This window comes from Pseudophryne corroboree, chromosome 1, assembly GCF_028390025.1.
Source record: "Pseudophryne corroboree isolate aPseCor3 chromosome 1, aPseCor3.hap2, whole genome shotgun sequence".
Lineage (NCBI taxonomy): Eukaryota > Metazoa > Chordata > Amphibia > Anura > Myobatrachidae > Pseudophryne > Pseudophryne corroboree.
The window spans coordinates 167,829,449-167,847,911 of record NC_086444.1 but is presented as its reverse complement, the minus strand read 5'-3'; the positions used below and the strand labels follow the sequence as shown (position 1 = coordinate 167,847,911).

At 46.2% G+C, this 18,463-nt stretch overlaps 1 protein-coding gene across 1 annotated transcript in view; it reads left to right on the top strand.

Annotated features, from left to right (window-relative positions):
- The window catches only part of FCHO2 (FCH and mu domain containing endocytic adaptor 2), a 418,994-nt gene that overhangs the window by 86,020 nt on the left and 314,511 nt on the right, over positions 1 to 18,463 (top strand). The window contains exon 2 of the mRNA XM_063963877.1: positions 4,444 to 4,535. Within this exon, the coding sequence (XP_063819947.1) occupies positions 4,444 to 4,535 (92 nt within the window). The remainder of the gene's footprint in view (positions 1 to 4,443; positions 4,536 to 18,463) is intronic.

The window sequence follows — 18,463 nt, the reverse complement described above, 5'->3', positions numbered from 1 at the left end:
GAATTGTTTGCATTGGCCACCAAGGGTCACTGCAGATAAAAGCAACATGAAACTAAGAAAATATTTTGTAGTTGAATAATAAATTTGCTTTTGTACAACTACCTGTGTCCATGGTTTCTAATGTGTCGTTCACACCATCCCATATATTAACAATACCTTCTAGAAATACAATTAAAAAGGATGCACTATTAAAATAAATAAACATTTCTAAAGGATTAAGCAGTATTATGTTGTTTGGAAAAACATGATTTGGCTGTAAAGGTCCGTACACATTAGACGATGTCACTCTGTGAGCGACGTCGTCTAATGTTTCCCCTCCCGGGCCGGCCGGTCGGCGGCCGACTGTACACACTGAGCGATATGGCCGCTCATATCGCTCAGTGACATCATGCCTCCGCCAGCCCTGCATGCAGGTCGTGGACGACAGTCCCGATCCTACATGCATGCACTGGCGACAGCGACGATCGTTGCTAGGCCGCGCATCGGTTGTCTCTGTCGGCATACACACTTGCCGATAAAATGAGCGACGTCGCTCAGGTAGGGGGAAAATTAGCGATGTCGCTCATTTTATCGGCAAGTGTGTATGGGCCTTAACATACAAATGTATTTTTAGGTACTGCTTGGCTTCTAGTATATTCTAAATGCAACATGGATTTCAAGCCAGAGAATACAGGTCACGTTACAATCACATTGCGAGTCATGTTGGCCTAGCACAATTGTACAGTCCTGCATATTAATTAAACCACAGGTGCATTGTGGCTTCTTGCACCATCCTGTAGTGGCGAGCAGAAATCTGTCCAAAGTCAGGCGTTTAGGCACCCAAATGCAGCGTGAACATTACTTTACATGGGTTTAACAGCTTTACGTGGCTAAACCTGGTGCAGTTAATGGGCACCCATGGCACTCGCGGTGATTAGCAAAACAATTGAATATAGCCAGTCAGGTGACCAAAAAAACGTACAAATGCCCCTAAAACTGCGAAGTGGTGTCTTAGGGGCTTATTAAATTGTTTTCCTCCACAGCTACCACTAGGTGGTGCAAAACGGAGCCATTCAATTGTTGCTTCGTTTGGACTGCCGGTAGCTGCGGGGGTGATATTTCTACTTGCAGTCTCCTGAGGTGTGAGAAGAAATGTGCAGTAAGTTGGCACTTTTGACGTCCAAACTCTGTTTGTCCAAAGCTGGTCTTTAGACTGGTTTAGCCGTTTTACGTAGTTAAATCCTGCCTGTTTGAGCATGATATACCTGGCATGCGCGATATGCATGGGCGTCCAAACACAAGAGAATCCTGATATTTCTTTGGGCATCTGTAGTTTAGTGTTTAGACTGGAAAAATAGACGCCCAAAACAATTGAATTACCCCCTTAGTGTGTATGGCCAAAATAATACAGTAGTTCAAAATACTTTCACTGACTATGAGGTATATTCAATTAAGGGCTATAATGCCGTCTTGTCGAAAAGACGGCAGTTTTCGACTTTTTCAGGTCGGAAGAGGTTCCGACCTATTCAGTCCCCAGTATTTTTATTCGTCAAGTCGAGGAATTCGACTTGTCGAATAGTACGTGAATCGGCGGTATAGCTGCAGATTCACGTGCTTCTGAGGGAAACGGGGCCAAATTCGACAGATTTTGGCCCCATTTCCGACCATCTCAGTTCGACTTAAAAAAAAGTTGAACTGAGATGAGGGACCTGAGTGGGGGACAGCAGCGCTATAGTACAGCGCTGCAGGAGGATGTGTCATAGCCGCCGCTCACGGCAGCGTCCACCCGGCTCCAGCAAGTGAGGTTCCGCTTGCTGGAGCCGGGTGGACGCTTCTGTGAGGTCTGGCGGCTGTGACATCCTCCTACAGCGCTGCTGTCCCCCGTCTGCCCGCGGCTCTCCCCCCCTCTCCGGTCCCTCATCTCAATTCGACTTTTTTAAAGTCGAATTGAGATGGGCTTTGAATAGCCCTTGTCGGATCCACTCCGACAAATGCACGTCGGAATGGATCCGACCCTAATTGAATATAACCCTATACTGGAATATAAATTTACCTTGACATTGTTTTAAGAGAGATATAGTATTACAGCAATTGTGCATGGGGGATAGCTGGCAATCCCTGTCCCACTTTTGTGTCACCATGTTTGCAGAACTGCCTTGAAAATTAATCTAAACCCTTTGCTAACCTTATTTATAATTTGCTAGCTAAAGAAAATCTAGAGCCTTTAAAGATTTAAATTGTTTCCAAATTCTTGTGTCGAGAATTCTTAGTGTAATATGCTAAACGAGTATTGTTCCCTATTTAATACAGAGGACTAAGGGGTTCATTCAGAGTTGATCGCTCGCTGGCTAGTTTTAGCAGCCGTGCATATGCTATGCCGCCGCCCACTGGGGAGTGTATTTTAGCTTAGCAGAAGTGCGAACGCATGTGCAGCCGAGCTCTGCAAAAACAGTTTGTGGAGTTTCTGAGTAGCTTTGAACCTACTCGGCGCTTGCGTTCACTTCAGCCTATTCGTGTCCGGATTTGACGTCATACACCCGCCCAGCTACGCCTGCGTTTTTGCAAACCCTTCCTGAAAACGGTCAGTTGACACCCAGAAACTCCCCCTTCCTGTCAATCTTCTTGCGGCCGTCAGTGCGACTGAAAACTTCGCTAGAACCTGTGCACAACCACAACGGGCTTTGTACCCGTACGTCGCGTGTGCGCATTGTGGGGCATACGCATGCGCAGAAATGCAGTTTTTTAGCCTGATCGCTGCGAACAACGGCAGCTAGCGATCAACTGGGAATGACCCCCTAAATGTAATAGCCTCCGAATTGCTGGAGGTACGGGACTATGTGCGAGTCTGCCTGTTTTTTTTTGAAGCTGCAATCCTTTACATGGCAAAAGCTGGTTGGTTTTGCCATGTAAAGGTTTGCTGCTTTAAGGAATTATGGAAAGTGTTTCCATAATTCATGTTGTTGTTTTTATTTACAAAACTGACCCACGTTAGTGTTTTGTGGCTCTGACCTCAGGAATGTTTTTGTAATTTTGATTTAATGTTTTTGCATTCTGCACTTTATTTATGCTCTGTTGTGTCGAGAATTCTTAGTGGAATATGCTAAACGAGTATTGTTCCCTATGTAAAGACAGAGGACTAAATGTTGCTGGAGGTGCTGGACTATGGGGGTAATTCCAAGTTGATCGCAGCAGGATATTTTTTAGCAGTTGGGCAAAACCATGTGCACTGCAGGGGAGGCAGATATAACATGTGCAGAGAGAGTTAGATTTGGGTGGGTTATTTTATTTCTGTGCAGGGTAAATACTGGCTGCTTTATTTTTACACTGCAAATTATACAAATTATATTATGCAAATTAGATGAGCTCATCTCCTGCGCCGCCTCTCCCTATGCTGTGAATGGGAACCGTGTCGCATCGACACGGCTCCCATTCACACCGCACCTGACCTGGTAATCAACCCGGGTAAAACCCTTCTTTTTTACCGGGTTGAATTACCGGGTCAGGCGACCCGCTAAATCGTCAAAGGACCTTTCACATCGCACACTGACCCGGTTCGACACGGCAATATGCCGTGTCGATACCGGGTTATTTGTGCAATGTGAAAGGGGTATTAGATTGCAGATTGAACACACCCCACCCAAATCTAACTCTCTCTGCACATGTTAAATCTGCCTCCCCTGCAGTGCACATGGTTTTGCCCAACTGCTAAAAAATTTCCTGCTGCGATCAACTGGGAATTACCCCCTATGTACGAGTCTGCCTGTTTTTTTTAAAGCGGCAATCCTATACATGGCAAAACATGGTTGGTTTTGCCTTGTAAGTAATTTTGCGAGTCTGCCCTTTTTTTTTTTTTTTTAAAGCAGTAATATCCCGCTCCTCGGGCAACCCGGAGGTTATTACATTTAGCCCAGAGTATGTTTGTACATTGCTGGGATTTTTGCCTCTCCCCCTAAGTCAGACTGCTTAAACCAAAGGTGTCTATATGTATGTGTATACATTTTTTTATGCGTGAGCCATTTTAAAAAATGTGCAGACACTCCATTTTTAATGGTGATCTGTTATCTCTGTAATGTGGGTGTAGTATGGTATGCCGGGAGCCCGACCGCCGGCAACCTGAAGACCACCCCTGTAATGCTGCTGCCTGATTCAGTACAACATACAATAAATGGAGTCTGCCAGTATTGTCCAAGCCCTTAATCTGCTACTGTAGCTCTCTGTGTCAGGGAAAGATAATGGCACACCCTCAACAGTATTCTAGCCAGCCAACAGGCAAGGACTACTGCAAATGTTCAAACGTTGAACAATTAAAGTATGAAGGACTGTAGAGTCAATGAGAGGTTTTTTTTTCTTTTGTAATTGTTTTATAACATACAACAGACATAACTTTTGTTTATTTTTTTTTCTGGAATGTTGTTGTTTACTAGTTGCCTCAGTACTGAAATAGAAGTATAATGTCTTCCATAGGGGGAGAAGAATGGCGGCTTTGATGTGCTGTACCACAACATGAAACATGGGCAGATATCTACTAAGGAGCTGTCGGAATTTATACGGGAGAGGTAATATTCTCTGCTTATTAATGATTAATGCAGTTTCTGTGTGCGTATGGGACACTCCTTGCTGAATGAACATAAGCACTTCTTAGTATTGGTGTTATCCGTCAAATACATTGGTAAGGGTAATGTTTGTTGATCCTTTATGCAAGTCTAAATTTTATTTAGAAGGAATCCATCTACATCATACAAAAACATTTTACTTCTGATTTAATTGAATGTAGTGGATCAAAAAGAAAAGTCCAGTTAATCAAATCACCTTAAAGGTATTGCGGCCATTGGATAATCGCTAAAGGACCCTGCTTAGTCTGAATTGCATGGGTGTTTTTCACTACAACTCAGATTTGTATATACACACACACACACACACACACACACACACACACACACACACACACACACACACACACACACACACACACACGTATGTGTGTATATATGTGTGTGTGTATAGTGCAGCGTGGGAGGTGGGCACTGCAGGAGACTTGTCACGCAAAAGAATCAGTACATGACACTGTAGCTTAAGTCAACGTTTCAGGGGATACCCCTTTTATCAAGACAATACAAACAGTGTACAAACAACAAATAAATACCTGTAGTGACAAACCCAAGTGCACCACCCCGCCTCCGCTCTCCCGGAGATCCCATGACGTCATCAGCGCACACTGGCGCCAGCCGCCCGGCGTCTCACGGGGGCGGGCACTGAAACAAATGTGTACCATCACCATAGTGACAGGTCCCATACAAGACATATAAATAACAATACAACAGCAGAGCCAAAGAATCCGGTGATGTAAACTAATAGTGTACCAAACGATACATTATATATTGTAAATAACTGGTTATTGAGACACACACTGCATCTGTACACTAGTATATAAAAATAGTTTTATAGATGATGATTTTTATCTAGAAATTTCTCATTTTAACCCTTTAAGTTATAGTGTCATGCATTTTATCCGTGCATGACCAAACCCGTGGGTTAATCCAGGCTGTCAAAACGCCCTGTTACTATGTATTAAGGTGTTGTGGCCATTAATGTATAACTTATGCTCTAAGACATTCAAAGTATACTGATAGTATCCTAAAGTGAAACCAAACTATACACAGGGACAGCTACTAACTAGCTAGCATGAAATAGCCTATCTATGCGAACAACCTAACTCAACCCTAGGGTTTATAAATTAATAAATTAATAACCAGGGGCCGAATGTTGTATGACCGGTAACTACAATAGCAGATCCTTATAAAAAGCAAGTGTAAAAGAGCATATCATTCAAGCCCAGATGCTTCACTGTTTGCATGGTGTGGATCCACCTTGCTTCTTATTGTAATAGACTACGGCCTCTATTACCACCCCTGACGTTGGCAGGGATGGAGTCAATCATTTTATATCTTATAGAAGCAGGACTATGTTGATATTCCTTGAAATGGCGGGCTACTGGTTGATCTGAGCCCCTTCCTTCAATTGCTGCACGAATACTTGACCAATGCATTGCTATTCTCTCCTTAAATTGACGCGTCGTCTTCCCTACATATAAAAGTCCACAAGGACATTTAATGTAGTAGATGACAAACCTGCTGGTACACGTCAAAGGAAATTTTATAGTGAATTTTATACCTGACCTGGGATTATGGAAAAATGCACCAGTTTCTAAACTGCTGCACGTAGTACATCCCAAACATTTATAGTTCCCTGCGTAGCGGGTTAAGAAATGTTCAGATGATTGTTGTCTTCTCCCAGTTACATCATTATGTACATTGGCGTCTTTGATGTTTCAACCTCTTCTGTATGATGGCAAGATTGTGCAATTCTTGAAGGGGGGCAGACTTTTATTGTGTGTTACAATAGGCCATACTGCCCTTGCCTTTTTCATATTCTCCTGGCTGGATGTAGAAAAATCCTGTGGCCACACAATACGATTGATGTTATTAGGTCTAATCTGTTTCTGTAGGATCTTAGTCCTGTCCAATGCCAGGACCGTGCTTTGGCGCTTCTCAATCATTTCAACTGGTAGCCGCTCACCAAGAATTTAACCAACATACTGTCAATCTGCTGGACTGCATCTTGTCGGTCACTGCAAATTCTGAATATCCTCAAGAATTGGTAATGTCCAGGTAATGTATCTCCTCTTAGCAGAATCCACAGTTTCCATGCACATTAAAGCATTTTTTCGTTATATCGACGATATTTTCATTTTATGGTCTGACACCAAAGAAAAATTTGATACAGCTATGCAACTTATCAACACAATGGATTCATCAATCAAGTTCACCTACTCCACAAGCTACAAGGAGATACGTTACCTGGACGTTCGTATCAGTCAGGATTCTAGGCACAATCTTCACACTTTAGTGTTCTTCAAGGAAACGGACAGAAACACAATCTTGCATGCAAACAGCCATCACCCTCCAGCATTAAAATGGGGGTTGCCGTATTCCCAATTCTTGAGGATATTCAGAATTTGCAGTGACCGACAAGATGCAGTCCAGCAGATTGACAGTATGTTGGTTAAATTCTTGGTGAGCGGCTACCAGTTGAAATTGAGAAGCACCAGAGCACGGGTCCTGGCATTGGACAGGACTAAGATCCTGCTGAAACAGATTAGACCTAATAACATCAATCGTATTGTGTGGCCACAGGATTTTTCTACATCCAGCCAGGAGAATATGGAAAAGGCAAGGGCAGTATGGCCTATTGTCACACACGATTAAAGTCTGTCCCCCTTCAAGGATTGCACAATCTTGCCATCATACAGAAGAGGTCGAAACATCAAAGACGTCACTGTACATAATGATGTAACTGGGAGAAGACAACAATCATCCGAACATTTCTTTTTTTTTTTTTAAAGTATTTTATTGGACAACTGTACAACATTTACATACATTATCTCAAAACAGAACAAAATGATATAGTGACATATCTATACATTTGAGACAGTTGGTTTGAAATAAAACAATCAACATAAATCAGGTCAGGTCTATCAGAGAGTACCACAATAAGGGCCTTTTAGAAGGGTGGGTGTCCTAGGTCCAAAATTTCTAGGTTATACCATGTGGTGTGATATATGGCTTGGCGTAGGGAGGTTTTGACAGGGCTATCTAGTGTTTGCACATAAGGGAGCCATATGTCAAAGAATTTTGTTATTTTATTCTCTTTATCTAATAGCATTTCCAACCATTCCATGTGGAAGAGGTATGATATTCTTGGCAAAAATATAGCTATGGATAGGGAGTCGGTGGCTATCCATTGGGACAGTATTGTTTTTTTCCCTGCTGCTGCTATTTTGGTTAGTAATTGGCGTTTACCGATCTGTAGCTTAGAGGCAGGGTGATATGAGTGTAAGTCCCACATAACCCATTCCGGGGAAACGTCTAAGTTGAGATGCAGTTTATCTCTAACATATGTTTGAATTAGGTTCCAGAATTTACGTACTTCAAGGCAACTCCACAAACAGTGATAAATATCTGCATCTATCATGCCACACTTAAAACACTTGGAGTCAGAGACTGCTCCCATTTGGAGCCGTAGTTTTGGTGTAATGTAGGATCGGTGTAGGATTTGATAATTCATTTCTGCGTAAGATGCTGATATAAGGGTTTTATTGATCTTATTAAAGGCCGTAAGCATGGTGGAAACATCAATGGATGGGAAGTCTGATAGCCACTTTACTAGTCCCGTCTGGGTAGACTCCCAATCAATGGATTTTTTTATGTATGTATATAGCAATGCAGTACAATGCAGTACAGTAGTGCAGTAGAGGGGTATCCGAACATTTCTTAACCTGCAAAGCGGGGAACTATAAATGTTTGGGATGTACTACGTGCAGGAGTTTAGAAACTGGTGCATTTTTCCATCATCCCAGGTTGGGTAAAAAATTCACTATAAAATTTCCTTTGACGTGTACCAGCAGGTTTGTAGTCTACTACATTAAATGTCCTTGTGGACTTTTATATGTAGGGAAGACGCATCATTTTAAGGAGAGAATAGCAATGCATCGGTCAAGTATTTGTGCAGCAATTGAAGGATGGGCTCAGATCAACCAGCGGCCCGCCATTTCAAGGAATATCAACATAGTCTTGCTTCTATAAGATATAAGATGATTGACTCCATCCCTGCCAACGTCAGGGGTGGTAATAGAGGCCGTAGTCTATTACAATAAGAAGCAAGGTGGATCCACACCCTGCAAACAGTGAAGCATCTGGGCTTGAATGATATGCTCTTTTACACTTGCTTTTTATAAGGATCTGCTGTTGTAGTTACCGGTCATACAACATTCGGCCCCTGGTTATTAATTTATAAGCCCTAGGGTTGAGTTAGGTTGTTTGCATAGATAGGCTATTTCATGCTAGCTAGTTAGTAGTTGTCCCTGTGTAGTTTGGTTTCGCTTTAGGATACTACCAGTATACTTTGAATGTCTTAGAGCATAAGTTATACATTAATGGCCACAACACCTTAATACATAGTAACGGGGCATTTTGACAGCCTGGATTAACCCACGGGTTTGGTCATGCACGGATAAAATGCGTGACACTATAACTTAAAGGGTTAAAATGAGAAATTTCTAGATAAAATTATCATCTATAAAACTATTTTTATATACTAGTGTACAGATGCTTTGTGTGTCTCAATAACCAGTTATTTACAATATATAATGTATCGTTTGATACACTATTAGTTTGTATCACCGGATTCTTTGGCTCTGCTGTTGTATTGTTATTTATATGTCTTGTATGGGACCTGTCACTATGGTGATGGTACACATTTGTTTCAGTGCCCGCCCCCGTGAGACGCCGGGCGGCTGGCGCCAGTGTGCGCTGATGACGTCATGGGATCTCCGGGAGAGCGGAGGCGGGGCACTGCACTTGGGTTTGTCACTACAGGTATTTATTCGTTGTTTGTACACTGTTTGCATTGTCTTGATAAAAGGGGTATCCCCTGAAACATTGACTTAATCTATAGTGTCATGAAATTATTCTTTTGGATGACAAGTCTCCTGCAGTGCCCACCTCACACGCTGCATACATGAAATATATAGTAGTAATTCGGGGATTCTGTTTTTTGTTGTTGTTAATATTTAATAAATGCACAGATTTTTCAAATGCATGCAAACATAAAGAAAGTTGTATAAGACATTACCCGTTAGTAGGATATATTAGTACTTGTGGCAGGGCACACCGGACCCCCGTATCTTATGCTTAAAACCCGTGCTGCGGCACCATCTTTAAAGGGACCAATCAGCACTAGGTGCCATATTCAAAGCCCCAATAGGTGCTATTCGCTATTTTTTGAAATGGGTGTATGATAAATGTATACTGTAATGCTGTTTTGGTGAACTTTGGCCCTGGAAGCTCCAGATGATGATAGGGGATGCATTGATGAAAGAGGAGCCATTGCAGGGCTTGTTGTGCAGACCGCAGGGGACTGGAAGCTAGCTCCCGGCACCCCAGCGCTACAGGTTGTGAGTTGCAGAATGATGGAGTCCGGGAGCCTACCCCCAGCAACACCAGGCTGCGTGGGTGCACTCTGGAGAGAGAGAGCCACCTCCCTGGGGCCCAGCACTGTGAGCAGACAATCATTGGGTAAACCCCAGGGGCGCTGCTACATTGGGGAAGTGTGCGCAGAGGCCCCTGCTGCGGGACCAGGATATCCAGCTCCAAATGCAGCAATTCAGGCAGTATGCTGTTAACATTCAGCGCACTGCACTGCTGGAGAGTATATGCAGCTGCTGCAGCCATGAGGATCGGCGGCAGGTGCCGTTTGGATTAAATATATTTGAACTGGTCTGGTTGTGCTGCAGCCCGGGTCACCTCCAGGTGACTGCGGCAATGCAACAAGTTAACTCCTGGTGTGCTGCATCGGTGGAGAGCCCCAGCAGTCCTAGGGAGCCTGGTGCTAAGTGCTGGGACTAGTAAAGCAGACAGCAATAAATGATTGTAAAAAAAAATATATATGTATTTCTCTAACGTCCTAAGTGGATGCTGGGGACTCCGTCAGGACCATGGGGAATAGCGGCTCCGCAGGAGACAGGGCACAAAAGTAAAAGCTTTAGGATCAGGTGGTGTGCACTGGCTCCTCCCCCTATGACCCTCCTCCAAGCCTCAGTTAGGTTTTTGTGCCCGTCCGAGCAGGGTGCAATCTAGGTGGCTCTCCTAAAGAGCTGCTTAGAAAAAGTTTTTAGGTTCTTTATTTTCAGTGAGTCCTGCTGGCAACAGGCTCACTGCATCGAGGGACTTAGGGGAGAGAAGTGAACTCACCTGCGTGCAGGATGGATTGGCTTCTTAGGCTACTGGACACCATTAGCTCCAGAGGGAGTCGGAACACAGGTCTCACCCTGGGGTTCGTCCCGGAGCCGCGCCGCCGACCCCCCTTGCAGATGCCGAAGATGGAAGAGGTCCAGAAGCAGGCGGCAGAAGACTTTTCAGTCTTCCTGAGGTAGCGCACAGCACTGCAGCTGTGCGCCATTGTTGTCAGCACACTTCACACAGCAGTCACGGAGGGTGCAGGGCGCTGGGGGGGCGCCCTGGGCAGCAATGTATAATACCTTTTTTATGGCTAAAAATACATCACATATAGCCCCTGGGGGCTATATGGATGTATTTAACCCCTGCCAGGTCTCAGAAAAACGGGAGAAGAAGCCCGCCGAAAAGGGGGCGGGGCCTATTCTCCTCAGCACACAGCGCCATTTTCCCTCACAGAAATGCTGGTGGGAAGGCTCCCAGGCTCTCCCCTGCACTGCACTACAGAAACAGGGTTAAAACAGAGAGGGGGGGCACTTATTTGGCGATATGTATATATATATTAAAATGCTATAAGGGAAAAACACTTATATAAAGGTTGTCCCTGTATAATTATAGCGTTTTTGGTGTGTGCTGGCAAACTCTCCCTCTGTCTCCCCAAAGGGCTAGTGGGTCCTGTCCTCTATCAGAGCATTCCCTGTGTGTGTGCTGTGTGTCGGTACGTGTGTGTCGACATGTATGAGGACGATGTTGGTGAGGAGTCGGAGCAATTGCCTGAAATGGTGATGTCACTCTCTAGGGAGTCGACACAGGAATGGATGGCTTAATTAAGGAATTACGTGATAATGTCAACACGCTGCAAGGTCGGTTGACGACATGAGACGGCCGGCAAACAAATTAGTACCTGTCCAGGCGTCTCAAACACCGTCAGGGGCTGTAAAACGCTCATTTACCTCAGTCGGTCGACACAGACACAGACACGGACACCGACTCCAGTGTCGACGGTGAAGAAACAAACGTATTTTCCTTTAGGGCCACACGTTACATGTTAAGGGCAATGAAGGAGGTGTTACATATTTCTGATACTACAAGTACCACAAAGAAGGGTATTATGTGGGGTGTGAAAAAACTACCTGTAGTTTTTCCTGAATCATATAAATGATGAGTGGGTTTCCCCCGATAGAAAATTATTGGCGGTATACCCTTTCCCGCCAGAAACACCCTTTAGGGTGGATAAGGCGCTCACACGCTTATCAAAACAAGTGGCGGTACCGTCTCCAGATAGGGCCGCCCTCAAGGAGCCAGCTGAGAGGCTGGAAAATATCCTAAAAAGGTATATACACACATACTGGTGTTATACTGCGACCAGCGATCGCCTCAACCTGGATGTGCAGCGCTGGGGTGGCTTGGTCGGATTCCCCTGAAAATATTGATACCCTTGACAGGGACAGTATTTTATTGACTATAGAGCATTTAAAGGATGCTTTTCTATATATGCGAGATGCACAGAGGGATATTTGCACTCTGGCATCAAGAGTAAGTGCGATGTCCATATCTGCCAGAAGATGTTTATGGACACGACAGTGGTCAGGTGTTGCAGATTCCAAACGGCACATGGAAGTATTGCCGTATAAAGGGGAGGAGTTATTTGGGGTCGGTCCATCGGACCTGGTGGCCACGGCAACAGCTGGAAAATCCACCTTTTTTACCCCAAGTCACATCTCAGCAGAAAAAGACACCATCTTTTCAGCCTCAGTCCTTTCGTCCCCATAAGGGCAAGCGGGCAAAAAGGCCAGTCATATCTGCCCAGGGATAGAGGAAAGGGAAGAAGACTGCAGCAGGCAGCCCATTCCCAGGAACAGAGCCCTCCACCGCTTCTACTAAGTCCTCAGCATGACGCTGGGGCCGTACAAGCGGACTCAGGTGCGGTGGGGGGTCGTCTCAAGAGTTTCAGCGCGTAGTGGGCTCACTCGCAAGTGGACCCCTGGATCCTACAAGTAGTATCCCAGGGGTACAGATTGGAAATTCGAGACGTCTCCCCCTCGCAGGCTCCTGATGTCTGTTTTACCAACGTCTTCCTCCGATAGGGAGGCAGTATTGGAAACAATTCACAAGCTGTATTCCCAGCAGGTGATAATCAAAGTACCCCTCCTACAACAAGGAAAGGGGTATTATTCCACACTATATTGTGGTACTGAAGCCGGACGGCTCGGTGAGACCTATTCTAAATGGATAATCTTTGAACACTTACATACAAAGGTTCAAATCGAGATGGAGTCACTCAGAGCAGTGATAGCGAACCAATAGGGTGTCCCTGGACATCAAGGTTGCTTACCTCCATGTCCCAAATTGCCCTTCTCACCAAGGGTACCTCAGGTTCGTGGGACGGAACTGTCACTATCAGTTTCAGACGCTGCCGTTTGGATTGTCCACGGCACCCCGGGTCTTTACCAAAGTAATGGCCGAAATGATGATTCTTCTTCAAAGAAAAGGCGTCTTAATTATCCCTTACTTGGACGATCTCCTGATAAGGGCAGGGTCCAGAGAACAGTTGGAAGTCGGAGTAGCACTATCTCAAGTAGTTCTACGACAGCACGGGTGGATTTTAAATATCCAAAATCGCCGCCGTTTCCGACGACACGTCTGCTGTGCCTAGGGATGGTTCTGGACACAGTCCAGAAAAAGGTGTTTCTCCCGGAGGAGAAAGCCAGGGAGTTATCCGAGCTAGTTAGGAACCTCCTAAAACCAGGAAAAGTGTCAGTGCATCATTGCACAAGAGTCCTGGGAAAAATGGTGGCTTATTACGAAGCGATTCCATTCGGCAGATTCCACGCAAGAACCTTTCAGTGGGATCTGCTGGACAAATGGTCCGGATCGCATCTTCAGATGCATCAGCGGATAACCCTATCTCCAAGGACAAGGGTGTCTCTCCTGTGGTGGTTACAGAGTGCTCATCTTCTAGAGGGCCGCAGATTCGGCATTCAGGATTGGATGCTGGTGACCACTGAGGCCAGCCTGAGAGGCTGGGGAGCAGTCACACAAGGAAAAAATTTCCAGGGAGTGTGATCAAGTCTGGAGACTTTTCTCCACATAAATATACTGGAGCTAAGGGCAATTTACAATGCTCTAAGCTTAGCAAGACCTCTGCTTCAAGGTCAGCCGGTATTGATCCAGTGGGACAACAACACGGCAGTCGCCCACGTAAACAGACAGGGCGGCACAAGAAGCAGGAGGGCAATGGCAGAAACTGCAAGGATTTTTCGCTGGGCGGAAAATCATGTGATAGCACTGTCAGCAGTGTTCATTCCGGGAGTGGACAACTGGGAAGCAGACTTCCTCAGCACAACCTCCACCCGGGAGAGTGGGGACTTCATCGGGAAGTCTTCCACATGATTGTGAACCGTTGGGAAAGACCAAAGGTGGACATGATGGCGTCCCGCCTGAACAAAAAACTGGACAAGTATTGCGCCAGGTCAAAAGACCCTCAGGCAATAGCTGTGGACGTTCTGGTAACACCGTGGGTGTACCAGTCGGTGTATGTCTTACCTCCTCTGCTTCTCATACCCAAGGTATTGAGAATTATAAGACGTAGAGGAGTAAGAACTATACTCGTGGCTCCGGATTGGCCAAGAAGGACTTGGTACCCGGAACTTCAAGAGATGCTCACAGAGGACTCATGGCCTCTGCCGCTAAGAAGGGACTTGTTTCAGCAAATACCATGTCTGTTCCAAGACTTACCGCGGCTGCGTTTGACGGCATGGCGGTTGAACGCCGGATCCTAAGGGAAAAAGGCATTCCGGAAGAGGTCATTCCTACCCTGGTCAAAGCCAGGAAGGAGGTGACCGCACAACATTATCACCACATGTGGCGAAAATATGTTGCGTGGTGTGAGGCCAGGAAGGCCCCACGAAGAAATTTCAACTCGGTCGTTTCCTGCATTCCTGCAAACAGGAGTGTCTATGGGCCTCAAATTGGGGTCCATTAAGGTTCCAATTTCGGCCCTGTCGATTTTCTTCCAAAAAAGAATTGGCTTCAGTTCCTGAAGTCCAGAAGTTTGTCAAGGGAGTGCTGCATATACAACCCCCTTTTGTGCCTCCAGTGGCACTGTGGGATCTCAACGTAGTTCTGGGATTCCTCAAATCACATTGGTTTAAACCGCTCAAATCTGTGGATTTGAAATATTTCACAGGGAAAGTGACCATGCGGTTGGCCCTGGCCTCGGCCAGGCGAGTGTCAGAATTGGCGGCGTTTGTCTCACAAAAGCCCATATCTGATTGTCCATTCGGACAGGGCAGAGCTGCGGAGTCGTCCCCAGTTTCTCCCTAAGGTGGTGTCAGTGTTTCACCTGAACCAGCTTATTGTGGTACCTGCGACTACTAGGGACTTGGAGGACTCCAAGTTGCTAGATGTTGTCAGGGCCCTGAAAATATAGTTTCCAGGACGACTGGAGTCAGGAAAACTGACTTGCTGTTATCCTGTATGCACCCAACAAACTGGGTGCTCTTGCTTCTAAGCAGACGATTGCTAGTTGGATGTGTAGTACAATTCAGCTTGCACATTCTGTGGCAGGCCTGCCACAGCCAAAATATGTAAATGCCCATTTCACAAGGAAGGTGGGCTCATCTTGGGCGGCTGCCCGAGGGCTCTCGGCTTTACAACTTTGCCGAGCTGATACTTGGTCAGGGGCACACCCTGACTGAGGAGGACCTGGAGTTCTCTCATTCGGTGCTGCAGAGTCATCCGCACTCTCCCGCCCGTTTGGGAGCTTTGGTATAATCCCCATGGTCCTGACGGAGTCCCCAGCATCCACTTAGGACGTTAGAGAAAATAAGAATTTACTTACCGATAATTCTATTTCTCGTAGTCCGTAGTGGATGCTGGGCGCCCATCCCAAGTGCGGATTGTCTGCAATACTTGTACATAGTTATTGTTACAAAAATCGGGTTATTATTGTTGTGAGCCATCTTTTCAGAGGCTCCGCTGTTATCATGCTGTTACCTGGGTTCAGATCACAGGTTGTACAGTGTGATTGGTGTGGCTGGTATGAGTCTTACCCGGGATTCAAAATCCTTCCTTATTGTGTACGCTCGTCCGGGCACAGTATCCTAACTGAGGCTTGGAGGAGGGTCATAGGGGGAGGAGCCAGTGCACACCACCTGATCCTAAATCTTTTACTTTTGTGCCCTGTCTCCTGCGGAGCCGCTATTCCCCATGGTCCTGACGGAGTCCCCAGCATCCACTACGGACTACGAGAAATAGAATTATCGGTAAGTAAATTCTTATTTCTCTAACGTCCTAAGTGGATGCTGGGACTCCGTAAGGACCATGGGGAATAGCGGCTCCGCAGGAGACAGGGCACAAAATAAAAGCTTGAGATATCAGGTGGTGTGCACTGGCTCCTCCCCCTATGACCCTCCTCCAAGCCAGTTAGATTTTTGTGCCCGGCCGAGAAGGGTGCAAACTAGGTAGCTCTCCAGAGCTGCTTAGAATAAAAGTTTAGTTAGGTTTTTTTTATTTTCAGTGAGTCCTGCTGGCAACAGGCTCACTGCATCGTGGGACTAAGGGGAGAAGAAGCGAACTCACCTGAGTGCAGAGTGGATTGGGCTTCTTAGGCTACTGGACGTTAGCTCCAGAGGGACGATCACAGGTTCAGCCTGGATGGGTCACCGGAGCCGCGCCGCCGTCCCCCTTACAGAGCCAGAAGAGACGAAGGTCCGGTGAAAGCGGCGGCAGAAGACATCCTGTCTTCAAGACTAAGGTAGCGCACAGCACCGCAGCTGTGCGCCATTGCTCTCAGCACATTTCACACTCCGGTCACTGAGGGTGCAGGGCGCTGGGGGGGAGCGCCCTGAGACGCAATATAACACACATATACCTTAGCTGGCAAAAGGAATACATCACATATAGCTCCAGGGCTATATGGATGTATTTTTTCCCCTGCCATTTTACACAAAAAAGCGGGAGTTAAGGACGTCGTGAAGGGGCTGGGCCTATCTCCTCAGCACACTGGCGCCATTATTCCCTCACAGCTCCGCTGGAAGGACGGCTCCCTGATTCTCCCCTGCAGTACTGCATCTGATTCAGGGTAAAAAAGAGAAGGGGGGGCATTTTGGCAGCAAATAACTAGATTAACAGCAGCTATAAGGGATTAACACTTATATAAGGTTATCCCTGTATATATATATAGCGCTGGGTGTGTGCTGGCAGACTCTCCCTCTGTCTCTCCAAAGGGCTAAGTGGGGTCCTGTCCTCTATCAGAGCATTCCCGGTGTGTGTGCTGTGTGTCGGTACGCGTGTGTCGACATGTATGAGGAGGAAAATGAGGTGGAGGCGGAGCAGTTGCCTGTGTTAGTGATGTCACCCCCTAGGGAGTCGACACCTGACTGGATGATTGTGTTTAAGCAATTAAGTGATAATGTCAGCAATTTCCAAAAAACTGTTGACGACATGAGAAAGCCGGCAAATCAATTAGTGCCTGTTCAGGCGTCTCAGACACCCTCGGGGGCCCTAAAACGGCCGCTACCTCAGTGGGTCGACACGGATCCAGATACAGATACTGAATCTAGTGTCGACGGTGACGAGACAAACGTAATGTCCAGTAGGGCCACACGTTACATGATCACGGCAATGAAAGAGGCATTAAACCTTTCTGACACTACAAATACCTCAAAGGCGGGTATTATGTGGGGTGTGAAAAAACTGCCAATAGTTTTTCCTGAGTCTGAGGAAATAAATGAGGTGTGTGATAAAGCGTGGGTTTCCCCCGATAAAAAACAGCTAATTTCTAATAAGTTATTAGCACTATACCTTTTCCCGCCAGAGGTTAGGGCACGGTGGGAAACACCCCCTAGGGTAGATAAGGCGCTCACACGTTTATCTAAACAAGTAGCGTTACCGTCCCCTGATACGGCCACCCTCAGAGAACCAGCTGATAGGAGGCTGGAAAATATCCTGAAAAGTATATACACACATACTGGTGTTATACTGCGACCAGCAATCGCATCAGCCTGGATGTGCAGTGCTGGAGTCGCATGGGCGGATTCACTGACTGAGAATATTGATACCCTGGATAGGGACAATATTCTGTTAACTATAGAACATTTAAAGGATGCATTGCTATATATGCGTGATGCGCAGAGGGATATTTGTACCCTGGCATCAAGAGTAAGCGCAATGTCCATCTCTGCCAGAAGAGCATTATGGACCAGACAGTGGTCAGGGGACGCAGATTCCAAACGGCACATGGAAGTATTGCCGTATAAGGGGGAGGAGTTGTTTGGGGCTGGTCTAACAGACCTGGTGGCCACGGCAACGGCTGGAAAATCCACCTTTTTACCCCAGGTTACTTCACATCAACAGAAAAAGACACAGTCTTTTCAAACTCAGTCCTTTCGTTCCCATAAGTACAAGCGAGCAAAAGGTCACTCTTTTCTGCCCAAGGGCAGAGGAAGAGGAAAAAGGCAGCACCATGCAGCCGCTTCCCAGGAGCAGAAGCCCTCCCCTGCTTCTGCCAAGTCTTCAGCATGACGCTGGGGCTTTACAAGCAGACTCAGACACGGTGGGGGCCCGTCTCAAGTATTTCAACGCGCAGTGGGCTCACTCGCAAGTGGATCCCTGGATTCTACAGGTAGTATCACAGGGGTACAAACTGGAATTCGAGGCGTTTCCTCCTCATCGGTTCCTGAAGTCTGCTT